Raw genomic sequence first — 27,209 nt, 5'->3', positions numbered from 1 at the left:
TAATCCCACTCAGCACGTCAAGGCATTATCTGTGGGCCGTCATCTTCTCTGACTTTGTCCGGCACGAGGCAGGGCATCTGCACTTGGACTAGCAATACTAACCACTTCAGGTAATGTTTTTCCCCTCAGCCTTTAACTAGAGGAGAGGAACTCTCTTGGAAGTACTGCATTGTTTATTATAGAATTAAACCTGCTGGGTTATTCCTGTGAACACTATGTCCTGACTGCAAGTGGTGAAAGACCAAGAGACACGGGGGGAAGAAGGAACAGATCTCATGGTGTCCCTAGCTCACGTGTCCATGGTTACACTGAAAGTTGCTTCTTGCTTTTCTTTCTCCTTTGTCTACTCTACTGGTGGCAAAGGTCATGTGTTGCTGTCAGTCACTTCTAAAGCTGTAGCTAGTTCTGTTGTTTCCTATTGTGTCAGGACACCTCATGGGGGAGTTATGAAACTTAGCCATAAATGGCCTGCATCATAAAGTCAGGATCAAACTTACCATGTGAATAAAGTTTGTTTTTTGCATCTGATCTTCAGCACTAAGTTCCTACTGATACATTATTAAGTTTTTCCCAAATTCACTTATTCACAAAGAGAAATGCCTTTCACCCCCACCTGGAAGTGCACTAAGCACAGGCTACCCTAAGCAATGAGAAATACAGGTTAGAGACCAGAGCCTGCCCACACTGGAGTGAGTACAAAAGATTATTTCAGTGCCGTTAGCCTTCCCATCTTTGTCACCACTGTCTTTCCTTCTGCTCTGGATAGACAATCTATTGACAATTGATTAGGAAATAAGTCATCACAACAGAGAAAACTGTCCCTTTAGAGGCTGATGGGGGACTGCAAGGACATGCAAGTAACATAAGCATAGTTTTGATGTCAAGAGACTTAGGTTGGTTAGGAGATTTGCATGCCTGTTTCTGGGGCTAATACTGCAGTACAGAAATAGGGGATGCAGTGAAACTTTATTCACTGGAGCTAAGGGCCTCATGGGTACAGAACACAAGGCAGGTGTTTGCTTCTTGCCTCTGCTACTGACCTGAGTTTTGACAACTTTTGCAATCACATTCTGCATGCATGTATAGTGCCCCCCTCGTCCACCTTTGTAGATTAAAAACATTTTTTAAATTAAAGTATTTATCAAGCACCTTAAAGTTAAAGTGGACGGAGCCAAGGTAGGTGCAGTTTTGAGTAGATGGTGAATCCCTCACCTTTTTCCTGGCCTTATGGTCTTAAGCCAGTGTGAGGAGTCCTGCCATCCATTTGGTAACACAAGGCAGGGTGGTCACTATGAAAGTACACAGGCTTCAGTGTGCATCCTAACTTTAAGCAGTGCAGACAGAAATCAACATACCTGAGGAAATTTTGTTTAATTATTTTAGTACATGCATAAATGATGATAGCTGCTTGTGCTGCACACAGTCATGCTTGCAAAGGCATTCTTGGCACTGGTAAGAAATTTGGTTCAGAGAGTTGTTCTAAAATTCTGAATGGTTTGCATGGCCTAGAAGATGAACAGTCTTATAAAATGATGTATTTCCTATGCATGGTTGTAAAACACTTTAGGATCATTAAATAACAGATATTTTTGGGCCAGATTGTTTTGCTTTCTTTATGAGAGTGTACTTTTCTGGAAGCCTTTAACTGCTGTTTTGAGACCACCATACTAGGAACTTTCTTTAGAATTTTCCCATTTCTTTCTCGTCTAAATGCAGGGAGCACAAAATATTCTTCTGGCATTTGGGCTGCAGTTATTTTGAGTGGCTACAAACAGAGGGAAATGTGTTTCTGTGGTAGTTACTGCAGAGAAAGAATTTTGCTGAAATGTCTCTCCCCCACCGCCCTTTGGTGGCTGCAGAAAAGAAGCCAGTGTTTGAGGCCCCAGCTCTGTGCATCTGCTGGATCAGTTTAAGGCCAATTTCCCCCCCTCCCCCTGCCCCTCTTTCCATTAGCAAACTAGATATAAAACAGAAGCCATTGGATAAATAGGAAAAATGTGTAGCAGAGGAAGCCCTTGTGATTAGGGAGCTGTTAACCAGTTATTTCATGTCCGGCTTTCAGTGTATTTATAAAAATGATGCTATTCAGTGACACGTCGAATTACTATAAATGGTATTGGCTCAGTTGCTTTCTCATGGAAGCCAACTTGCAATTTATTTTTAACTTGGGCCCACTGATTATTTTTAAAGTTAGTGTAGTATTTGTTAAAGATGCTAAAGTGGCAGGCAAAGCGTGGGCAATATACATCAAATTTGCTCACAGCCTGTCTTGCCAGTGCCTCCAGAGTCCTGTGGAACCTCGTTAGGAGACAGCAGCTCGGTCAGTGTCTGTCCATTTGCTGCCTTGCTGTTCTGGGGAGGGGGCTGACTGATGTGATTTGTGGCAGCTGCAGTGCTTGGTTTTGTGATGTGGAAGTTTGTCCATTAGGAGATGGCCCAAGACCCAGTAAACCCCTCCTCCCTCTCTTTTTTTTGCATTGATCGCCAGCAGCCGTCACATCATTACATGCATTTATAATGTCCTTGTCGAGATTTCACTGTGTGCACATGGTTTAAATCAACAGCTTCCCAAATGGGGGGAGCAAAAGTACCAGAACTCTCTACCTGCCTCCAACAATGTGCTTGTAAACTTCGGGGACAGGGAGAAAGAAAAATACAGCTCATGGAAAAGTGCCAGGAGGTTCTGAGTCTGCAGTTCACGCTATGCTTTGGACAAAGACGTGAGTCTTGCATCATGGTCTAAATGTGGTGAGGCTTAGGCTTCCACATAATTCTTCTGGAACAAATTTCACAGAACAGAAAATCTTCTTCGCAGCAGTGGGACCTGAGGTAGATTCTCAAAGCTGTCATTGTAGTACTGACGTATTTGTCAGGTTTGGTCCACTTGATGAATGGTGGCTAAGAAGTGATACCTAGAAGTGTGGAAGGAGATCATGGCAAGCCTGGAACATGGGTCTTATCTCCCTTTCTTTATTTAGGCAGTAGACTGCAGCTCTCAGCACACTTTCTGGAGTTTCCAAATAGTCTTCAGGGCTATCAGTATTAGTAAATAAGGTATCTGTGGGACTAAAGCATTGTACAAAACTGTCTTAAAGACAGCTCTGGCCAGGGTTTCGACTTGAAGATGAGAATCTTACGCAAGTGTTAGGGAGCCATTTCCATGCTAATTCAATCCCAAAGAGCAAGCATTCATTCCAACAGCACAATCTTCTGGTTTCCAGTTATATTCCCCCAAGAATCAGTACCTAAACAGTAACTCTACTCTGCATAAAATGGCAACACTTGAAATCTAGATTGAACTGACACTTCAACGAAATATTATTCAGCAGAGTTTTTTTATACTGGGACAAATAGAGTATACAGGCTTGGTATATCTTTCCCTTCTTTATTTTCTCTGATTCTGAGAGATCTGGTACATCATAGAAAACGTTGCTTTCAAAGCATTCAGCCTGTCCTTGGTAGTCATCCAGTATGTGTGTCTTGAGAGATCCTTCTTCATAATATTTACATTTGATTTTCTAATTGGAATGGAGAGGACAGCATTTGTTTGTACACTGCTGGGGTGAGAAGTAGAGAGCTTTTAATCATACCACAGGACAGCCGTTTTGCTAATAGGCTGTTTTCTAGTCTGGAAATTTTATAACCTACTTAGAAATAAGTGTCTCTTGGCTAAGGTTTAATAGCAGATGCATTTGCGATGTCTCCTCTGATTATTCAAGTATTGCTACTTAAGTAGGTGAAATATAATTAAGAATAATTGAAATTAATTAGTTTTGAGTCTTTGGTTTTACTGCTACCATAGTTGACAGCAGAATTTAGTCCTTGCAACCATCTAACCAGGAAAAGGCTTTGCCTTGTCCACGTCTCAATTTCATCATCTGGGAGATAGAGGGATGATTATGTTACTTTGAACTTCTGTTTGACAAAAAAATAAAATCCTTTTCTGTGATCCAGTACCCCTTCCCTGCTTGTTGTGTTTGTTTCCTTACTGTTTAATTCCTTTTTTAGCAACTTAACAATTGTAAAGATCCTTCCAGTGTGTTCACTGCTTGCAGGGACTGTCTCACTAGAAGGCGTCCTCTGGTAGGTAATGGAAGTATAAGGAAAAGGAAATAAGATAAAGTAAAAAGTCAGACCATACTTGGTTCAGCATCCTGGTCACAGCCCAGCATGGTTATGCTGGAATCCTGCTGATGGAATGTCCTGACATTATGGTGTTTATTTCTACCACAGCCCTGAAATGTAAACAGGACATCGTTGGATGCTAATTCAAGGGACTGGAAATCACTGAGAATCCTGGCCTAATGGGCTATTGGTAGGACACAAGGAAGTGAATTTTAGGGGATGATTGGCATATGGCACCAGCAGTGCATGGGACCACATGTCAGAGGAGGTGTTTTCAGGAAGGGGATTTGACATATGTTTGTAGGGAGGAACAAAATATAGCAGTAGTATCAAGTGCATCAAAATATGCAGAAACTTTCAGGACATTTGGCATGTTAGGATGCTCTGTGCATCCCATACTAATGGGATGAAAGAGAGTTTGCCTTCAGCTTGAAATAGATACAGAATAAATGGCAGGTTATCATTGTGGGATTTATTTTCCTCTGTACCTTATTATGGAATGGTGAATTCACCTGAGGAACAGGAAAGTAGAAGAGAGGTGGCCATGTTACATCTCTTGCTCCAGCCCTAGAGCCCAGAGGGCATGGATGGGAAATAGCACAGTCAGGGAAATGTTGGTTTAAGTGGTTTAATGCACTAGAAAGTTGGCTGTGCTTCTCTTAGGCAGACCCAAATAAATGAACGGGTATTGAACTCCAGTCGTGGCTCCCTCCCCCATGAAATGGAAATGGGCACACACAACTTGTGTAGGGTGGTGCCTGCTGAGCTGTGTTTGGGGAAGAGGAAGAGGAGCCACAACAAAGCTATCACCATGTGAGGCAGTTGAGACTCACATTGCTGGAAAGAGGGTTGCACCCCACTTTCATCCTTTTAGAAGACTTTGACTCTTGCAAGGACCAGCTGCTAATGCCTCCTCTGTTGCACCCCTTGTAGCAGCGAAGACAGAACTGTGTTGTAATGAACATAAAGGGAGTTCTTTATTGAACTTGCTAAATGCATACAGACCCTGTAATTCATGCTGGCTCTCTGACTTCCAGACTGGCTGCCTGGTGTTGCCACACAAGGTCTCCGTAAGTCTTGGTCTGGCGACTGCAGCAGCAAAAGGACTGACTAAAGAGACACCCAAGTTTTCTGTGCTGTGAGTGTTGTTCACTGGGGTTTTTTTTGTCATAACTCTCCACACACTATTCTGGATGCATTTTGCAGCAAGGCATATTTTTATGCTAGTTATCTTCCGACTGTTTTAATGAGCATCTTGCTGGCACAGTTGCCAGTGTTGATACCTTTGTAGTGAAGTGCTTTGAGACTCTGCTATGCTGTTTGGGCTGGGCTTCCATCCGGATCAGAAATTGGAAATTTATTACTTGGAATGGGTTTTTAAATGTGAAACTGACACCAGTTTCTTATTACTTACCAAGTCCTGAGGGCAGACTAACATTCCTGACGCTGCTGTAGGTGTTAATGGTTTCATCAACTCAAGAAGCACGGAGCCCTGAACTCTGCTCTTGGCAGCTAGTAAAGAAGGGAAACTGACTTTCAAATATTTTGTTTTTAAAGTTGTTGTGGTTTTTTTATGATGTTTACATTAGCAAACTGGAATTTGTGAGACAGACTTTTTTTTTTGTTGACTACTTAGTTCTTAGAAATCAAATTGATAGTAGAGCCTTGGTAGGCTGCTGGAACTGGTCTTGCCAAGCACCTCTGAAGATGCAAAAGAACAAGAATCTGTGAATGGGCCTACTGTGGGTGCAGGCCTATGAGTTTCATTTTCTTGGTATGTTTTCTCTGCCTCAAAGTTATCAGGAAGGATATTATTATGCAGATACCAGGATTTTTTTCTATATTGCTTTCAGTTGCATGCAAATAGCTCAAAAGCCTTGCTCCAAATCTGGAGAGATTCCAGGATGTGTTTTTTTGTTTTGTTTTTAGAATAGTTTTCTGTCTTGTGCTGTGCAGGAAGATGGCATTGTGAGCAAGGATGAAGATTTAAAATCTGAGTTAACTGGCATTACTCTGGGCTCTGCCATGTACTTGCTGAATGATCTTAAGCATACCATCATCTTCTTCATACCTGTATTGTGATATCTTTGTATCCTGCCAGGTTGCCATGAGAAATAACTTCATTTTAAACTTGACTAACTCCTTTGATCCAAGAATGAACTGTATTTCAAGTGACCATTGTATATGTGACAGACTGCTGCAGTGGTCATAAATGGAACATTACGGAATTTCACGTTGATTAATCCCAGGTATAGATGGATGAGACTCAAAAGCTTATCCTGTAATTATTTATAGAGGTGCTTAAAAGGTGACTTGTTGATCACTATTTATAATTAGCTATACAGAGAACATTTGGTGATAGCGTTTTCAATCTAGAAAAAGTAAGTCAGGGCCCAAACTCTGGGAATTGAAACTTGGCAGATGAAACAATTTCTAAAGTGAGAGGCAGTTTACTGAGAGTTGTGGTAGATTTTCTACTGCTGGAAATCTTTAAATCAAATGAGATTCCTACTGAAAAGTTACATTCTACTTCAGGCAGGAATTAATTTATAGCAATCTTGTGGCTTGTGCTATGCATGAGGTCAGACTAGCTGATTGGTACAACCCTTTCAGCTTTATAGTTCATAAGATTTTTTTTATCAGATTGGTGAGTGTAAGTCTCACTGAGGCCAATGGAAGCCAAATAAATCTGAGGCCAGGGTTTTACACTGTCGCCTTTCACATCCTTCGTGCTTCCAGCCTGTATTCACTTGTTGCCCAGCTAACATACAGAAATATCCTCTTGTGTTGCTTTTATCTCCTTAGTGCTGCATGGTTATCACTTTGCTACCATTCTGCAGTACTTCCCACACACATCTTAAAGTTGTGGGATGTTTCTCTTTTTTGTTTTGTTTGTTCTCCTGAAATGGGATTTGAAAAGTGATAAAGTCTGAGCAGGTCTTAAAAGCAGCATATCAGTTTGTGGACACAACTGTACATTCCTGCTCTGCCATCTCTTTGGCAATCACTGATCTAGAGCATTCATTTGTATTTGTATTTACATTGTTTTATTTTTTTTCTCCCCAAGCACTGCAGCATTCAAAACTGCTCAGTGAAAGAAAGGATCCTTGGCTACTGAGTTGCTCCCCATGTTATTTCAGGGAGAGAGAGATTTGCTTTTAATTTCCCACTTGTATGTTGTGGTACAAGGCAATGAGCCCAATGGGTCTTGTTTACTCTGTCTCCTGCTGTGTGCTGTGCTACGTGTTCAGAGTGGAGGACACAGCTCAGGGGTAAAGAACTTCCATGTCCTTGGCCAAACTAGCAGCTCAGTTATGGCTGCTGCTGAAGAACTGTGGCTGGTGGTAGCCTACAGGTGTTGGAGAGGACTTCGCTGTTTGAGCAACTGTTCTCAAAAGGCAGACTAGATCTTAGGAAGTGTTCACCTCCTTTACTGAGACCGGTGGTTAGACTTTCAAAAGAGCTCAGTATGTCTCATGCAAATTTTTTCCACTGGGATTTTCTCATTGAACACGTCTGTTCTCAGAATTGCCAAATTTTGAAGAAAACACAGATTTTCCTGAATGTTTCCACATTCTTATGAGAGCTGGATATTTCAAAATATGTGATAAATCATGCCAGAAAGATGTATTTATTTGTTACTGTTTCTTTCTCGTTTTTTTATGCTGTTGAATGCTATGCAATCAATGTTGATAGATTCTTTCTAAATTCTTTTCTTTATTGTATTAATTTTTTTTTTTGTTCAGTAGAAGGGGAAAATATTGGTGAAAATGGAAATGTCTTTGTTTTTACTTTTCTTTAAAAAAATACCTCAAAAGGCATCCCTAACACTAGAATAGCTTGCACTTGCTTTCAAAATTACTCCTTTTTTCTTTTTCAAGACAATTCTTTTTCCTTTTAACCAGGTCTGTTCAGTAAGCTGCACTATTCTGGATATTTGCTTCCTGTTTTTCATTGAAATGAAAGCTGTGACAATAAATAATACATAAAAATAAAAATAAATAATTTTGTGAAAATCTGTTCTTGAGGCAAGAGACAAAGTTTCTTTAAATTCTAATTATTGAAATTCATGTATGTCTTGTGCACAAAGGGCAAGTGAAGTTTGCAGATTGTATGTATAATTCTCTTTTTGCAAGCAACAGTGGTGAAGAGTGCTAGGCTGCAGAGCAGACTGATAAGTGCATTTAGGAAAAGGATTTCCTGCATGTCCTCTAAACAGTAAAATGTTTGTTTTATGGCATACAGTTGAACGGAAAAAGTACCAACTAATTGAGATGTTCTTTTCAATTAATCCCCATTTTGAATGAATGCCTTGGAGGACCACAAACTTCTTGAAGAGGTCAGGCTAGCTGTCTTTGCAGGCATCACTGCAGGCCAGCCTTTAGAACTGTTGTACTAAATTCTTCTTAATCCTCAAAGAGTAAATCTGTGAAACTTGGACGTGGCTGGATAAGCCCAGCTACTGCATGTGATAGGCCTGGCCCCAACGGATATTGGGCAATTTTGCTGGAAGTACTCTCACTCACAGCATCTCCTGGGTATAGTCTAGCAGGTGAGTGTCCTGAAGAGACCAAGCAGCTGTATGGTAAAGAGTGCCTGAAGAGAGAGAACACCTGGCTCATAGTCCTTGGGGGCTGCGTTGTTTTTCTGGTGTAGGGTTGCACACAGTTCCAGTTTAGGAGAACCCAAAATGTAAGGGTTTCTTTTGGTTTTCCCCTGGGTTTTTCAGACTTCTGAGATAAAAATCAAGGTGTCTTGAGGGGAAACCCTTCTGATTTTGAAACAGTGTGAAAAAGACCTCACGCAAGGACTCTGCTGGAGGCTTATCTGATAGATAATGTGTGCAGTGCAGGAGGGTGGCAAGTCAGCTCCAAGTGTACTCTCACTTGGCACATGATATTTTGTTGAACAGGAGAGTGTGTTTGATTTCAGGATGCCATGGGAAGCAGCTTTATCTGTAGCACTGGTGGATCACTGTGGGAGTTAATAACCTTTCCTTCAGACCTGACTGGGAGGAGGTGTGTAGTACCTGGTGTGCTTTGGGAGAGCCACAGGCAAGAGAATGTCATTGGAAAGTAGTTCAGGATGGGGAGTGTGAAAGAGGGAAGATGAGCTGCTGGCTACTGGATAATTCTTACTTTCAGCATCATGGCTTCTCTAGCCAGGTTTCTGTGGAGACAGTCCCTGGGACATAAACTGTCAGATGTTTGGGGAGCTATATGCTGCAGAGCAGGAAATCATTCAAATTCCTTATCTTCCACACAACAGGCTCAGGAGAAGTCCTGCCAAGACAGCTTGCACCAAGGCCTCAGGGAACAGGGCTTGACCTCTGAAAAAGGGGTTTCCTGGGGCTTTGCTTGCAAAAAATTGAATTCAACTACTTTCTAAGGAGTTGCTCTGAAAAGCTTCTGAAGGGCAAATACTAGGTGGTAGTGGTTAGCAGTCCTGCTGTGGCTAAAATCCCATGCCATTCCCACAGAAATCAGTGGTCAAACATCCGCTGACTTCATTGGAAGCAGCTGAGACATACAAAGGGAAAAATTCTGTAAAGCCCTAAGCTTCTGGAGAATTCAAATCAAACAGAAGAATTTTTTTTTTTGTTTTGCTTGGATCATCACCAGTTACAAAGATTTATTCTCAAGTAGGGGAGTAATAAGATTGTAGACTAGAATGTCCAAGGAATGTCTTGAAGCAGGCCGGTGCAACAGCAATGGCTATTACCTTACCTGGTATGGGAACCAGTAGGTGTACAAGTCCACTGTGTTTGTCACTGCCACTGCCTGTGCTAATGCAGAGACAGGGTCTATGTTGTGGATAGGACTAGAACTGGGAAACAGTAGTTTGATAAGTGTTACCAGTCAAGAGCTTTGCTTTAAGGCTGCTTCTACTTCTATTAAATTGTTTGGAGATTCACAACTTTTAATGTTAATGACAAAATTGTGCTGTCATTAATATTTCACTTTGAGAAAGGATGGGGCAGTGCAGTAACAATTTGTGAAGACCTTCTACAGATATGAGGAGTCTCTTTTTTGGCTGACTGACACCCTGTCTGTGAATTTTTGTGCTGTGAGAACATATAATGAGTTTGCCTATGGGAAAATGTGCTGGTATTTTTATTTTTAACACATCTCTTCTATGCATGGTTCTTTGTTCTGCAGCTTGTTCGTGTCTGTCATTAGCAGACATTGGCACAAGAGAGAATTTCTGCAATATTCTGTTGTCATGCACGCAGTCTAGATCTGTACACAGGGATAAATTCCCGAAACAATTATACAGAGCTGTAAATGTTGGTAAGAGGGCTTATCTGGTAAGAGGCCTTTTGAGAAATTTCACTCTTTGCTTCAGAAATGTGGACTCTTTTCAGCGGTGCCCAGTGACAGAATGAGGCAATGAGCATAAATCGAAGCCCTGGAAGCTCCATCTGAACACAGGGAACTTTTTTTCTGTGGGGGTGTCTGAACACTGGTCCCTAGCAATTTGCCCTAGCACCCTGCTTGAGCAAGGAGACTCGATCAGACACTCTTGAGAGGCTCCTTTCAACTACTGAGATTGGTATTGCAGCATTTTCTTAAGAGCTGGCTACCTGCCTGGCCCAGCCTTATCTCGAAAGGAGCAGCAGGAGTCATGAGTATGTATTGTTACATCTAGACTGCAAACCACTTCCTAGTGCTTTCCCTTTCCTCAGCTTCACAAGGTGTGTGGTGTGTGTCTCTTGGCTTTTGACCATATGAAAGTTTTCAGCGTGTGGCTTCTGGGGCCAGGAAGTTGGGTCTTCCTTCAAAGGGATTCTTGGTAGTACACATTGGTTCTAAGTGTCCCCTTTAATCCCTCTTGCAGATGGCAACTTCATCTTTTTCTAAAAGGGGATATTTTGACTGGTTGCTTCGCACTTTCTGTTTCTTCCTCTCCTTTTTTTTTTCCCTCTACCATTTGCTCAGAGCTCGTTTTATCTGCTTCTGAATGAAAACTGGGTCATGGCTCACCCAGCTGCTACCCTGCTCCAAGAGTTGTTTGGTTTGCCTCTTAAAGAAAACCTGCCATCTTAAAGAAAGCTTGTCAGATCCTTACTGTTAATTTGGAAGTTGTTTGGTTTTAGTTTTGGAGTGTTTGCAAAGAAAAAACTCTCTATAAGTGTGTGAAAGAAGCACTGTTTTTTGAGAAGGACAGACACATAAATTTCCTTCAGTGAGGCTGAAGGCAATGTTTTAATTATTTATCTTCCCTTCAACCTTCCTCTTCCCTCCCCCAGCCCCATTTCTTCCATGTATTTCATAGAGGTTGGCTTCTACTACCTGGTAAAAGAATGTGGACTTGTAAATTTTGATACCTTTCAGACATGGACAGAATAAAATGTGTTGTTTGGGATTTTAATGTCCTGTTAATGGAAAAACATGGATTGAAGCATTGGAGCCTTGTGAGATGGGGCTCTGTGGGGGATGTAATACTTGAAAGAACCCTGACCTTTGTCTCATCTAACTCAGGCTTTGAGGACTCCAAGATGCTCCAGCTATTCTGCTGAACTTGTTTCAAAACTCTCAAGTTTCAATCCCACCAACTTTTGGATCTTATGAGCTAAAGCAGTTAGTCACCTTAGCAGCCTTGCATAGATCCCCTCCCCACTTGGGAGTACTTGGGAAACTGCACTGATGAAGGAAGGTGGAAAACGGCCAAGCAGGAGAGGATTCAGTAGAGAGGGATGTACATACACATCATTATTCTTTTCTGCACTGGATAAATTCTATTTTCTTTAAGGAGTGCTGAGATGCAGGTGGTGTGGAAAGGAAAAAAGAGGCCTGGACCTTTGAGATGGACTTGTTTAAGGAAAATTTTAGCACTGTGACCCTAGTGGGGTTGTGCATCCAAAATGCTGGAGGAGAGCCATGAAACAGACCAGCATAAAATAAACTTGCTGTACATGTTTTCATACTTACATCCCGAGCTACTTTTGGTGTGTTTCTCAAAACATTGTGGGCTTTTGGGTCTGCCTGATGGTGGGAACGAGAACAACTAAGTGAGAGAAATATATATATATATATATATATATATGAACTATAATAAAGCTTTGTTTTAGGCCCTCTATCTTTAAATCTGCTTACTGAAGTGCTTCCTTGGCCAGAAGAAGATAGGAAATAAGTGTTGCAGAAACCTGTGTTCTCAATGTTCTAATAAAACTAGTGGGAGAGAATTTCTTCTAACTGAATATTTCTGAGTTGCTTTATTTAGAAGGGACAGAGAGCTTGAACTAAGGTGGAAAATTTTGCTACAATGGCAGTCAGTGAGGTTTGAAAGAGGAAGACTTGCATGGAAATTGTGTATTTGACTCTTTTAGAACTGCATTGGGGGTGGTGTGTGTTTGGTTTTGAAAGCCTGAGTGCATTTACTGTGAAGAAATGCCTTGTACTGAAAACTAGGGATATGTTACCAAAAGAGTGGAAGAAGCTTAGAATTTTGACTCATATTTCGATAGTTGAAGATAAAGTATATGTTCTACTATCCAATAGTGCTATCTATTTTTAACATGGTTATTCATGAGTTACTTGTGAGACCTCAATCAACCAGTAGAATGGGAGGACATTGTTTAACTATTCACCAGTAGTCTGAGAGTGCCTTGGGTTAGGAATGCCTGCGTATTGTTTGTGGATGGCTGATGCTAAACATCTGATAAGGCTGTTGAGCAGCTCCTGTATGTTAGTGTGCTGGCATTATCTTACTTCCATGGGGTTGTCTCAGAAGTGATAGGCAGCTGAGAACCAAAGCTATAGCTAGTGAAGACAATCTATGAATAGAAGGAAGAAAATAACATAAATAACTGTTGGTTTCTTTGAAGCCAACTAAGAGGCATTCAGAACAGTGACATATCCCAACAACCCTTCCCTTCATGGAGGGGGAGGAAAGACTGTTTTCTCCTATGTGTCTTGTGTTAGTTATCCTCTCCAGAGCCGGTGCTGCTTATCTGCTGCTGCTCTGTGATAGGCTGGAAACCCACATCTAGGTCTTTGCTGGCGGTGGTGGTGGCAGTGCAGAATGCAGGGAGCTGAAGGTTGTTGCAGAGCAGTCCATGATGCTCAACTCTGCACTCTGGCACTGGCTGGTGCAGGTGCAGAAGCTCTGCTCAGGGCCAAGAGAGAAAAGCTTTGACTGAGCACATCTCTAGAGCAGCTTCTGCTTAGTGGTGCCAGAAGGAGTGACCAGCCTGGTCTCATTCTCCTTCTAATTTGGGGCAAACTAGTTGAGCTGTTACACAGAGCATGGAGAAGTACTCCTGGGTAAGGAAAATTTAAGGGAAAACATGGAAGTACAGCTGAAACATAAAACTACTACTGACATATCGAATACATTGCTTTTCTGAATCTCTAGTCAGGAGACTTTCAGAGTTAGGACTAAAGTTAAAAACTGGCCCCTGTTGAAGTTTGTATATGACTTGGAATACATTCCTCAGGAGTCAGGAAATGATGATTTAGATGCTCTGGATGCTTCGGATTGACTTTGCTAAATTCAACTCAAAAGGCCTTTGGAGGAGAAAAAATATTTTGGGAGGCTAAAAAAAAATAAATCTCAGGTGCCTGTCTGGCACAATTTCAGTAAGAGCCATTTCACCAGAAATTAACTGAGTCTGAGTTCTGCTTGGAAGAGTCGATCTCTTGTTCTACGAGGTTATGTGTTTCCATCAGAATTAACAGGAATCTGTTACACCCATGAAGAGGAAATTATATAGGGGAGTGTATGTTCTTCACTCATCTGAGGAATGAAAGGCTCTTGTGAAGTCTCCATAACCTAATTTGAATAGTATATTCACCCTTTTTACTGCCTTGATAAGATGAAATTACTGCCTTGATAGGATGGACAGATTTTTGAGTATGCCTTTGAAAGTCCTTCTGAAGAGAAGGATAAAATGCTTCTCTTTTTTCTTTTTTTTTACCTTTTTCTTTCTATTTCTGCTGACTTTGCCTGCATAAATATGATTTTTGGGGGATTCCCTAGCAAAGAAATGTCTGAAATACTTTGTTTTATGCAATATAAACCCCTTAGTATCTGATAAAAAAAGAAAGAGATTTCCTCTGGAGTAACCTCAGCCTAAATATTTGAAGAACCGAGTACAAAGACATAAATTTATTTTCTTGACTGAACTGTTGGCTCGTTGACCCACTGGCATTACCTCCACACCAAGGTCCTTCCACAGCATGCAACTTGCTATAGTACACCCACAGAGCACAGCATCCTTCCAGCTAGAAAGCTGATCTTTCCTCTTGCCTTTTGCTCTATATCCCCTGATAAGTGGTTTCCCCTCTCTTCAGTTATTTAGTAACTCAAGCTCAAATTTTGGTCCTTAGAGGCACTCCCTCCAACTTAGAGAAATGCTTTTTTTGGTCCGGAGCGTCGGTTAGAAGGTATAGAGAGAGCTCATTTCCAAGATACTCTAAGTGTTGGTTTCTCTCCATCAAATGAACAAGATAGAACTCCTCCTCTAGGTCAAGTCACAGCATTAAAGTGGGGTTTGGGGTTTTGTTTTGTTTTCATTTGGACATCCTCTTTCACACGGAGGTTTCTGAGGTGCTATGAAAATCACTCTTTAAAGGGCACTTCTACTATGAACAGCTTTCAGGGAAATGGATGACTTGGTGGTCACGTGCTGGGATCTGATGATTGTGAAGTGTTCACCATGTCATCAGAATATTGCAATTTAACTGGAGGTGAACTCTTACTGTAGGAGTATTCTGGTAGATACAGGAAATGTGTCCCACAATATTGATATGGATGTGAAATGTGCTGTGGGAATTGAGAGTTAATGCTGCTATTAGTAGGCCCTGTAGGAGATGAATTGTTTCCTTATCATGCATGACCTCCTAAAAATGGAGAAAAAAACAAATGCTGTGTTTGAGATCTCAGCATGAACAGGATAGTGTAAGACCTTGTGGACTCACTCCTGTCTAAAGAACTGTTTTTATTCTTGCAAACAAAACAATGTTCCTTAAAATTACTTCCCACACCAACTCCCCTCTCTAGACATGCATTTCTTAATTTGTTTAATTCTGGATTATCCCAGTGGAGCTTTTTGTGATTAATAGCTGATGACACTGTAAACCCAGCAGTAAGAGCATTTCCTGGGCAGTAGCCATGCTTCTTACAGGCTGTGTTTGACATTAGGGTATGGACAGAACAAGCACTAGGGAAGAGTTCACCCAGAAGAGTATCTCATTGATATGGACTCAGTGTTTGCTTTATACATCTGCTGGTTTATCTTTTCAGAGATTTGGAGATGGATACACTTCTCTGTACAATTTTGTCTGTTTTAAGCATTCACTACTGTAGTGTGAGAGACCCTTTGCTTGTAATATGAATGACTGGGAGAAGGGGAGGAAGTAAAACATGAGGATTCCATGGTATTAGTGCCATTTTCATCTTGCATTTACTGGTCCAACAGCCAATAGTTAAAATTTAGTGATAGGCTGTCAGCTTATGTGCAAATTGTTGGGTTACATATAAAGCTTTTCTTCTTGGATTTGCCACCCAGACCAAATATATAGTTTGTCTTGATGTTTCAGAGCTTCTGACATTTTGCAGTTCCCTCTTATTTTGCTGGCAAAGGTTTTATGAAAATTGAGTTTGTTTCCTTGTTCAGATGGGTTTCTGCGCAGGCGAAGGGGCAAGTGCTGCTGCTTCTTGTTACTGGAAAGATTTTGGTACTGGTTGGCTGTGGCTCTTGTTCAGTTAGTAGAAAATGGGGATAACAGCAATTTCAGCCTTTCTTGCAGTGGGACATGTTCTTGCATATGACCAGGGCAGCAGAGTCAAGATTTCAACTTTTACAAGCCAATGTATGACTGCTTACTGTCTTTATTTGTATGTATTTCATCCATAAATTTAAGCTATAAAATGAGCAAAAATGATTGATTTAAGTAAGTTTTAAATACACCCTTTCCAAAGGGTGAGGCAAAAAAACCTGCATCAGGTGATGATTCGGATAAAACCCTGTACAACCTATCAAATATGTCAGTGCTGTACAAAATTAGAGACAACAAGCAGTGATATTGGTACGTGTTCTGCAAAGATATGCATCACTGGACACAATAACATTTGCGGCCCTCAGGGGATAAACATGTTCCTTCTCTCATAGAGGGTAGATTTCTCTTCTATTTGTATACAATGGGCCTTCATTTTGAATCATGTCTGAGGACTATGAATCCAGATCAAGTGGTGGTTTAGAAGCAGGGTTGGTTGTTTTGTTGGATTTTTAGAGGTTTTTTTCCAGTTGTGTGCAGCTGTGGTGGGAGCTGAGGAAATTTTATACTGCAATCTGTTTTTTTGTGGAGCGTGCTCCAAGCTTTGCCAACAAGCTACAAGCAGGTTGGGCTCAGAAGCTGAAAGAACTTGCTGTATTTTCAGGCAGGCTGTTGACTTGTAGACACTTAGAAGTCTGGAGATGACTACCTGAACATTTGGTGGAGCTTCTCCACAGTTTTCTTCGGGTATCTGAGCATACATTTAAAAATGCCCTATCCTTGGGAAAGGACAGTGTGTTAAAGGTCAGTTACAATTCTAGGAAGTCTTCCCTAGATATGCTTCAGAACTTAAAATTTTCTTAATTATGAGCCTTAAAGGGCCTTGATGTGGACATGACCTCTTTCCATGAGAATCTGGGAGACTAGAACTAGCTATTGGCAGTTCAAGGATGGCAGGAGGGAGTGTTGGCAATCGGCACAGGCACCACACCCTTGTGTACCAAGTGCTCTAGACCACATGGATTGGCATGGCTTTGTAGAGAAGAACCTCACATTTGTGCTTTTTAGGTGGGTCTCCCTGTCCCTCCTTTTACTGCACTCTTTTCTACATAATGCTTTTGGCCAGAGCACCCACTGACCATGCAAAGAAGGTGGCTGGTTTTAGGTACTGCTTTCTTTTCAGACTCTAATAACTGATCACTACCTGTGTCACTCAAAGCATCAGATCTGTAAAATTTGACCAAAATATGGAGGAGGCCTTGTTCACTTTAATGCAATGAAACACTCAACAGCCCCAAAACCTAAAGCAGTACGTCACGGCTCTGAAACCAGCCTTCAGTGCTGGTGTAAAATCTCCTCCTGAAAATACTGCAGCAGCCAGAAAATATATTTTAGCTGGATGACACTTAAAAATACACACAGAAACAACACAAAATCTTTGAGCAAAACTCTTTCCAAATATCCATTCTTCATGAAGACTTGTTAGGTTAAAAGTTCAGCAGTTTCACCAAGCTTCTGGCTTGGAGTTCAAACCTACTTGCGTAATGTTGAGGTTTCAGGGCATTGAACCCAGAGTATCCCTGGTCAGAATGTTGAACAAAAATAAAAATGCTGGAATAAAATGCCGTATATGACCTTTTCTTAACTTGGTTTTCTACAAGGAATTTATTTATGGTGCCAAATTGACAACTCTGCAATCTGAGTACTTTAAAAAAATAGGTATTTAAAATCAATGACATTTTGATTCTGTCTGTGTCTTGGCCAATAGGAACCATCTCCAAGATGGAGTGAGCATAAAAACCCTGAGACCTGTTCCCTTAGTGAATGCATCTAGTGGCTGTTTATTCCACTAGTGAATCACGAAAGAAGGCTTTTAACTCTTGTCCACATCGGTCGCTCTTCAGTCTATAGAACTGAACTGAGAGCCATCATTTTTTTTTTTTATGTATGGGTTTGAAGGGACATGTAGAAGCACACTGTGCTTTGGCTGGGCCACTAAGCAGGAAAGTGGCAGCTCTGCAGCCTGGAACCTGGCTTTCCCAGGTGGCATTGATCAACATTAGTTTTGAAGAGATTCAGTGCCATCCACAAAAAACAGGTAAAAGTCCAAATGGTCTCTCTGTTGAGTTTTTTCCCATTTATACCCATTTGCTGTAAAGACAATTGCTTTTTCCAGAGTGTGAAGTTTAGGAAAATTTTACCAGTGCAGGTAATTGATTTACCTATCAATAGTGAAGACAGCACTTGTACACCTACATCTGTGGTTAGTTTCCAGTGGTTATAATCAAAGCATATTTCCAGTCAAGTTGAATTTTAATGTCCCATAGTGGCCCTGATCAGAGTGTTAGAATGGAAATCAATCTTTTTTATGCTATGATGACATCAGACAACAGATGAAATTTTATTCTACTAATTGTGTGAATAAGAAAACAGCATTTCACAGGGAAATAAGCAGGAGTTTGGGGGGGTGTAACTGGACCTTTACCATTTGTTGTTTTTCTTGGACCGCCCTGGCAGTTCTTACAGAGTATTTCTCTCTCAGTAGAGGCACTCTAATGCCCTCAGCTGCTTATTTTGTCTGGAAAATTCAAGCACCCAGGATAACGATGACAACAACGGTAACATTTTGACTCCCAAATCCCTTGGCAAAATAGTTACATCATGTCTGGAAATAATTGGGCAATGACAGAATGGAAAAATTACAATGACTCAAACAAGACAGGGACGCTCTTAGTAATAGGGTTTTGTGTGTTCATTCTTCTGAACATGGCAGTTATTAGAGCTACTGGGAAATTCTGGATTGACTTCCTTTGTAACTAAACCCCACTCTTCCAATAGAAATATTGGAGAGATTTTAAGTTCCTAGACCCAGCTTTAGTACTAACCTAAAGTACTAATCTGCTTTACTAGTATTCCTGATCTTATGGCATAGAGGATAGAGTGGGATACCTAGTTCTACAGATCACTCAATCCTTGGCTTTTTTCCTGAGGTGATCAAAAATGTTGCTCTGGGGTATGGATGTTTCACCCTTGGGACCTGGTCTTATGGATAGAACTGACAGACATTACTGATTAGTCAGTGTCATACAATGATTTTAAAGATATTTCATACCGTAAGACCTGTAAAAGGCACAAGACTTCATCTTCCTGTAGAGGAAAATAGTCGTCTTCTGCATTGAAGCTGAAGAAGTGACGTGCTGGTTCTGGCTGTCAGTTCGTATGTCTGCTTAACCAATGTTACCATGATCTATTTAATATTCAGTCTATGATTTCTTATATTGAATAAAGGCTTCATCTTGCGCTCCAACTCCCAAGGTACTTTTTCTGTGAAATTGCATCACTGGATTCTACCCATCACCAAAAGGAAGTAGAGAAAATTGAGAGTCTAACTTGGGTTCTGCTCTCTAGATCTGTAGCTTCTAGAAAAGGAAGTTCAGACCCACTCTGTTGAGTAGCACACACACAAACTAGGATTATAGCCTGGTCCTGAAATCATGGCCCTAGAATTATAATATAATTTTGTCAAGACTTAAAAATAATATTTTTAGGATCTGAATTATTTCAAAAGTAGAATCTGGGAATTGTAGAGACTGTTTGAAAGTACTTGCTGCTGCATGGTCTTATCCTTAGTCAGAACTGGGTTTTGGGGTGCCATCTGTGGGGTTTGTGAGATTTTTTTCGTATTTTTTTTATGCAGTGTATTTCCCATTGGCTCTTACAGCCTCAGCAATTTGATGAGCAGTGACATAATAAACCAACCCATGTAGTGAAGCTAATGTTGTGGTGGAGGAAATCACTGAATAAATTCCATTATTTCATAAAGGACAAATTTATCCATGCTTGATTCATGGACACTGCTAAATGCTGTCTCTACAGCAGCATCATTACTGGGGGGTGAACCTGTTGTGTCCTGGCCAGATTCTAGCCAGGTGATTACCTTTTTGCTGGCCTACTTCTTTTATTTCTGTTTGTATAGTATCACAGTCTGTTTGGCACTGTAAAATGACTGGTTTAAGCAGGTGAGTAAGACCCTGCACTGAAGAACCTACAACCTCAGTGGCACAGCTAGGACAATAAAGTAAAATACAACAAAAATAAAACATAAACAAAGTGTGGCACAGTCTTTGCAGCTTGTGTCATGCAGTAGGTGTCTCTTAAGAAGTATTTTTCTCTTCAATATCTGCTTTAAAAAAAAAAGGTTTTATAGTGTGAGGCATAGGAAGTGGCTACAGGAAGCCATTTCAATTCTAAGAGTTGTCATGGAAAAAAAGGAGATCTTGCAATGAAACAGTGAAAAACTAGAGAATAAAAATAAAACTGGTAGAAAAGAAGGAAAGGGAGAACTAAGACTACAAAGGAGCACCTTTCTTTTCTTAATAGAAGGGAATGGGTAATCTTTTGTGACATATATGAACACAACAAATGTGGGTCATGGTGAAGAAGGCAAGATAATTGATCTTGGTAGCAGTGACTTTCTGACTGAGAAGGAAAGGGAGGGTATCTGTAAATGCTACTGAGACTGCAGTGCTGCAACACCAGAGAACCAAGAAGTAACATTGAGGGGGGCAGGGAGAGAAGGACAGGACTCCAGACGACTCTACTCAAACCAGAAAGGGTGATTATATTTACGCAGTGTGCAATCCTGTTCATTCCACCACCATGGTGGTTTGAATTGCTGGCAAGCATGCCTAAGTGTGGAATTGACAAATTAGGATGCAAATTTGTGGTACAATCAGACACTGAGGAGATGAAGAACATGCTTACCTTGGATTAACAGTTAAGGTGTGAATTTTACTTGTTTTGTTTGCAGTCTAAGCTGTGGTGATCTCATAGCCATTTAGAAATGTTAAAGATCCATACATTACTTGTGTATAAATGAGATGCAAGGATGTAATTAAGACTCAGCATTTGGTGTCTAGGAGGATGGATTAGTTTTGACTGTTCCCTTTTCTGTGTGAAGTCATACGAAACTAATGCATTTGCAAACAAACAAACAAACAAACAAAAAACTTCTTAGCAAGTAAAACAGTGAATGGATTATTGGGTCAGCTCAGTTAAGTGTAGAAAATTATTAATCTGTACTTCATTAAGGGGTGGAAAAAAGGTATAAAGAAGCATTTAACTATTACTAGCCAGATTCATGACACTGACTTTAACTGCTTTGTTGCTCTTTTCACTTTGTATTTTGAATCTTGTATTTTGTTATTTTTAATTTTTTTTCCTATGAATACAATTTAGATAGATTAATGATTAGGAGGAACACAAGGAACCTGCAGGCATATTTTTTCCTGTTTTCTTTTGTTTGGTTTTTGGTTTTGTTAGTTAATTTTTCTGTAGAGTTATTTTTTCCCTCATTCTTAGGTGAAGACAGAGAAAGTGTTACAAATTAGAATTTCAGAAGAGAAGTCTCTTACAGTTCTGTAGCTTTTTGTTGTTGTTGGGTGTTGATAAGTTGGTATCAGGTGAGATGTAGTGGATTTGTGGGCATTAGCAGACTAGCATTAGTGGTCATTAGTCACCCAGCACATCCTGAGCATCCTTAAAGTATTAAAGTAAAGAGATTTTTGACAGACACGTTGCAGTAAGTAAGTTCATAGATATAGTTACACCTGACAGCCTTCAAATAGTTCTTGCCTTTTCTCGTATCTCAGAACTTATTTCTGAGGCAAATAAATGAATAAAAATTAAATAAATATGAATGTATATAATACTATGTATGTAATAACAGACAATCTTTAGGTCTGTGGAATGCTTTGAAATTATCAACCATCTCAGTTTTAATGGGCAGGTGTGTAAAACAAACCAGATGTGACTTCCTGGACTGTCTTGCAAAGTCCTCATAAATACCAAGAGCTCTGCACTCTTGTTTTGATGTGTTGTGGAAAGAAAAATCTGTGAACTGGCTTCAAAATGCACAGCATGATTTGACCTGCCCTCTCTCCTGTGGTGGAACTGTTAAGTGTGGGCCATGGCTAATTGGCATTGAGTAGCCACTGCTGCACAGGACCCTGCTTGTTTCCAGATCACTTCCAGTGATGTGTTGATCTGTTTTGGGTCCGATGCCTTCCTGTCCAACATAGCAGGCAGGTGTGATCTTCAAGAAGCCTTACCTTCCCTGAAAAACAAGGTTTTAACTTTGTGGGTTTTAAATGTTTTTTTAATTGCTGTTTTGTGAGCTGGAGACCAGGAGGCTCCTTAGTACGGTGACAAATCCAAACCAAAGGAGCTGGGTTACTATTAAACATGCAACAAATGGATTGTTTGTCTGCTTCCTTTCCCCATCCCCCATGCAGCAATTGCCATATAGTGCACCTGACATCTGTCACATTACATGTGACAGCCATGGAAAATTCCCATGGTAATGGAACATGCCACGAAGATCATCATTCCACTGTCTGTGTACTGAAGAAGCAACGTGGTCCAGGGAACTGAGCATAGGATCAGTAGAAAGCTCTTTCTCTGTATCCAGTGTGTATATTCAGACAGTTTTGAGCATGGTGCTTCTTTTCTTCATTTCATCATCAATAAGTGACGATGTAGGGAGCTGTTTTAATACCAGGAAGTTCTCATGGTTTATTATTTAATAGTTGAATAATATAGAGTTTTAACTTGGATTTGGGGGCTGTGGGTGAGTTAGTTTATATTCTAAACCAGTCTGAATTCAGATTTCTTTCTACATCAGTGATCACACATTACATGTTTTATCCTGCCACAGAGAAAGATAGATAACTTACAGGGAAATGCAAATTATTGACTTCGTTTCCTTTCCTGTTAGCATAAGATAGTGTGGGCAGTGATTCTTCATCATACATTTAGTCCCATGCATCCCATTCAGGTGAGAGCTGTGACTACATCCACTGATATTGTGTGTCTGTTGACAATCAGTGAAGATTCACCTCTGAAAGTGTTTACCATTAATGCTTCCTTATGTTGTGAACTGGTGTTGCATGACTGTGTGTGTTTAGTTGACCCACTGAGTTCTCTTTCTTCCCTTTTTCCAAAGGTGGTGATACAAAAGTAGTTTTCTCTATTTTAGTTACAGTTATGCTCCGGCTGCTAAGTGCGTTGAAGGACAGAACAGTGAGATAAAAACTACAATAATCAGCTCTCTTGCACAGGAGAGCTGCTGGCAGAGCAGTTGTTTCATGTGTCTTACTGTTTAGTGTATGTTGGCATGAAAATGACAGTCTCTGAGATGAGAATGAAGAGAAGAGCGAGACTTAACAAAGCAATTTAGAAAGCAATTGAAAGAGGAACCTCGTGGGCAGTTAGCATGGGTCTGATCCCATGTGGCTAAAACTTCTGATAAGGCTTGGAAAAATTGCATTAGCTAAATTATGTTTGGTCACTGGGCCAAATGGTTTAGAAATGAACACGTACGCCCTGTCAGAGGAAGAGGACGTTGTTATAATTAGACCTTGGGCAAAGTTCCAGGCTGTGACTCCTGACCTGAGCCGAACCACAGATGGGGCTGGGGAGCAGAAGAGGGATTGCTATGAGGAGCGGGTGTGTGGTTAGCTGTTGAAATGACAACAACTTGTTTGTGTTGTGCAAAAGGGCAAAACAGTAGAACTGAGAAGAGCTGTGGGAGGGAGTTATGTGTAATAGTGGGATTCTCTCCAGAGAGAGATTTCCTATTGATTCTCACCGGGAGTGTATATATAGAAATACATAATTGCACATGTTTCATTTTTACTTGCCAGAAGTTGAGAGGCAATAGAGCTTAGATATTAGAAGAAAACCCCCTACCTTTTGTTGTTTTCATAAATTTTTAAGTCAGCTTTGCTATCAATTACCACTCAGAAAAATGAATGTTGCTCTTTTCTTCATTTTCTTTGTTGTCTCCCACCCTCCTCATTATTTGTAAGCACATTTTTCCCAGATTTGATTCTTGACAAAAGAAAGGCAAAGGAGAGAGAAAGGAAAGAAAAATTTTATTAACTTGGAGATAATTAGAAAATGTTTATTTTTTTGATCACCAACAAAAATCAAGTTTTAATTAGTTATTAAATAGCATAAACCATGCAACTTACAGGATTCTGAAGGACATCTACTTAACTGGCAGGCTTAATCTTTAGAGAGACAGTGCTCCAACTTAGAAATTTCATTCATTCATTAACTCATTCACTCACTCATTCATTCATTCAGTGATTCAATTCTAAAATACCTGTGCTGGATTCCTGTGTAACAGTCCTCATTTGCTCTTATTTTGACAGCATCTAGACACCTCACCTACGCACACAATTACAGTATTGAAGCAATACAGAAGTGTTATTTTACCCATCTATGTTAGTATGAATTTCTTGCCTGCTGCCTATAGAGGGATCTGGAAATTGCCAGTGTTAAGGGTACAAGTTGTACGATGGAATGATGCTTTGCGAAAGCGAGCTTACTGTTCATGTGAGCTCTGCACGCTTTTGCAGAGTAGTAAAAACTAAGTAGCCTTGAGTTTCACAAGTGTGGATCCCAAGGAACTGCAGATTCTGTAAAAAAAAATCACAGTAAGAAACATTAGCTTGTGTGTTTCTCAGCATTATGGATGAAGAAAGCCTGGAGACCGACAACCCCTTAGATTAACCTGCTTAAGATGAAAGCCAAGTCATGAAATTTCAGTGCAGGACAACCTGTGGTAGCCAGACCAGGGCAGTACTCACCCTGTAGAAAATGCTGAGCTTCACATCCATTCACATAGTACTCATTTCCTGGTAAGGTACCTCTTTTGGCGAAGTTTATCAAAGTCTTGATCTGAGCTCATAAAGGAAAATGTTATGGTCCTATCACTTCAGTGGCTCAGCCAGTTTTTCCAAGGAGCGTTCATTGTCCATGCCCTAGAGAATGCTGGTCCTTTGATGGTTGGTGGGGAAGCCTTTAGACAGTGGGCCAGAGCTTGGTTACAACTGAGTTGATGCAAATGTATTTGTATTGTACGTAAATCAGGTTTGTCTCACTGAACTGAGTTCCTTCCAAAGGAAAGTTTTGTCAAAGTAATTGGTTCTAATCTCAGTCATGACCGGATTGCCGTAAAGGGAGGGCATTGCACTTGGAGTAATAACACTTGAGAAGATGGTCTGTAGTGTACAAGTTTAACTTCCGAGGCTCTCTTGTGAAATCTTTTAGCAACTGAATCTCTTAAGTGTCCACTACTGAGAGGAAACAGAAATTGCCATGCACTTCATTGTGATAGATTTGAGAGCATTTTGGTTTTGCTGACTGAAGCTGTGTCAAAGACCAGTTCAGTTTTAAGTTGACCTTTGGCATCTCCTAGTGAGAAGCCGATGTTTTTATGAATGGGCTTTTGAAGCCAGCAACATCCTGCCCTGGTGAATCCTGCTGGGATGTACCACCCCTTGCAGAGCTGGCATAGAGAGCAAAGCAAAGTGGGCATGCCAGAAGACAGTATTTTTTACCAGCTTGGTTTCCTTTCAGCTACGTGAGAGTTGCAGCTGATGCCCCTCCAGTACATAAGAGAATGTGCTAGATAAATTAAGCCCAGCACAGAATAGGGCAGGTGATTCCTGCCAAGCACATGGTGCCATAAGGGTGGAGGTTTGGATGGTCTGTGCATTTTTTTTGTTGTTTGTTGCTTAGGTTTTTCTTCAGTGGGCATGCCAATTTCTGCACAAAACGTCCCTGGAGACCTTCTAGCTGTGCTCTGTATGTGAAGTCCCACTATGCAACTGCTGTCCCGAAGGTGCTTTTCCTTGCACAGCTACTCAGTCTCTATGAAAGCTCAAAGCAGCCTTGTTCTGGCAAGCAAACAGACCAAAGCATTGTGGGGCAGGTTAGGGCAGCAGCTGCTCTGATGACAAAGCTCAGCTGTGTTGCTGCTGATACAGCATCCAGCATCCTGTGGTTTGGTTCACCTGCCACCTCCCTCCTGCTCCCCTGCCCTATGCCCAGGGAGACTGGCTTCACAACAAGCTTTAATTATTTACTGTCTAAGGATATGGCTTATTCTGCAGATTAAGTGAAAAAGTGAAGTCCTTAAAAATATAAAACAAATAAGCCCCTGAGCTGTCAAACAACAAGTCCCTTAAAAGGGCAAAATATGTGGCTCTCTGTGCACTGCACAGATCCCTCCTTTCAAACTGCTGGCAGGAGACTTCCTGTTTGGATGGGCCGCGCACAAACGGTGTTGTGTGGTACTGAATTCAGTCACTTCCCAGCTTCTCCTTCAGGCCTCCTTTTGCCTCCCTTTATACTCCTGATACCAAAGCCCCTCAAGCCTGGGTCCTGTCAAGATGGGATCTGGCAGCTCAAATGTAAATCCGAAAGCATGCATTAGCACTGTGCTGTTTCTTCCCTGAATACACAAAGCAGCCCAAACTAGTTATGTGTGTTTGAAAATGGGATGGACAAAATGGTCCTACTGTGATAGTCCTGGCCATGAAGGAATAAGTGAATGTTTGGTGGTCTGGCTCTGCAGTGGTGGAAAATTGATGTCTGCTTCATTGTTTCATTGTTTTTTAAATTTTGGTCCAACGGGATACCTTTGGAAGATTCTTCCACATGTTTGGGGTAAATTCTCCCATACATGCTTTTTTCCTTCTGATAGTTTCTTTCCTTTATTGTAGTAGTGAGAGAAAAGCCAATACCAGCATTCCATGGTAGCATTCAGTCTTGGCTACTGAGTACTGCTGATAAATCTACCTGCTGGGAAATTCCCCACTGAGTTTGTAAAACCTTTTCAGAAAAACTGGGTGAAGTGATTCTACACTGCCATGGAAGAACATGTTTATACCATATGAAGGCCTAGCTACCTTCTCGAGCTTGAGTGTTTATTTTGCTCTTTTGGGTATCAGATCCTTCTGTCCTCTTCCAGCTGTTACTCCAGTGACAGCCATTGTAACTGCACAGAGCTGCACAGATTCAACAGTCTTGTTTATCATCTAATGTCTGTTGGTTTTGTTTTGGTTTTTTTCCTACAGAACATGATCAGAAGATAGCATCATACACCATGATCATGGCCCCCCGGAAGAGGAATCGTCACGCGTTGGGGTTTCTTTGTTGCTTTGGAGGTAGCGACCTCCCTGAAATCAACCTCAAGGACAATAACCCCCTCCAATTCCTTGAGTTTTCTGTCCCAATCCCACCAGCAGAAGAGCTCAATGCCAGATTCGCCGAACTTGTGGTAAGTTTCTGCTGACAGATCGATATATTTACAAAGTGGATGAACTCTTCCCTTTAAAGGAGGAGTAAGGGGACTTAAGGGATTTATTAGAGAGCTTCTATTGAAGCTTTTAAAAAACCCTTTTCATTCTTGTATGACTGGTTACTTAGTAGGAGAAAGGTGGCAAAAAACCACTTGATAGTGGCACTGGGTATAAATACAAAAAAATGTTTAAATGTGCTTATTTATTCCTA

The 27,209-nt window shown here is 40.9% G+C and overlaps 1 protein-coding gene and 1 long non-coding RNA gene across 6 annotated transcripts in view; one reads left to right on the top strand and one right to left on the bottom strand.

Annotated features, from left to right (window-relative positions):
- Nucleotides 1-27,209, top strand: part of DAAM2 (dishevelled associated activator of morphogenesis 2) — a 204,090-nt gene that overhangs the window by 55,267 nt on the left and 121,614 nt on the right. For all 5 annotated transcript variants that reach the window (XM_042022915.1, XM_042022918.1, XM_042022914.1 and 2 more), the window contains one exon: nucleotides 26,774-26,976. In XM_042022915.1, coding sequence (XP_041878849.1) covers nucleotides 26,803-26,976 — 174 coding nt within the window. In that variant the 5' untranslated portion in view covers nucleotides 26,774-26,802. The remainder of the gene's footprint in view (nucleotides 1-26,773; nucleotides 26,977-27,209) is intronic.
- Nucleotides 326-26,863, bottom strand: LOC121662100. The gene is made up of 3 exons (XR_006015184.1): nucleotides 26,772-26,863; nucleotides 14,463-14,471; nucleotides 326-337 (listed from the first exon to the last, which is right to left on the bottom strand). It is a non-coding gene; the product is annotated as an uncharacterized LOC121662100 (long non-coding RNA).

This window comes from Corvus kubaryi, unplaced genomic scaffold (assembly GCF_017639235.1).
Source record: "Corvus kubaryi isolate FWS band 111438036 unplaced genomic scaffold, C.kubaryi_AGA036_p1.0 37232, whole genome shotgun sequence".
In the NCBI taxonomy this organism is placed as follows: Eukaryota; Metazoa; Chordata; class Aves; order Passeriformes; family Corvidae; genus Corvus; species Corvus kubaryi.
Note: the sequence above shows the minus strand (reverse complement) of the source record. Positions and strands in the feature narration are given on the sequence as shown.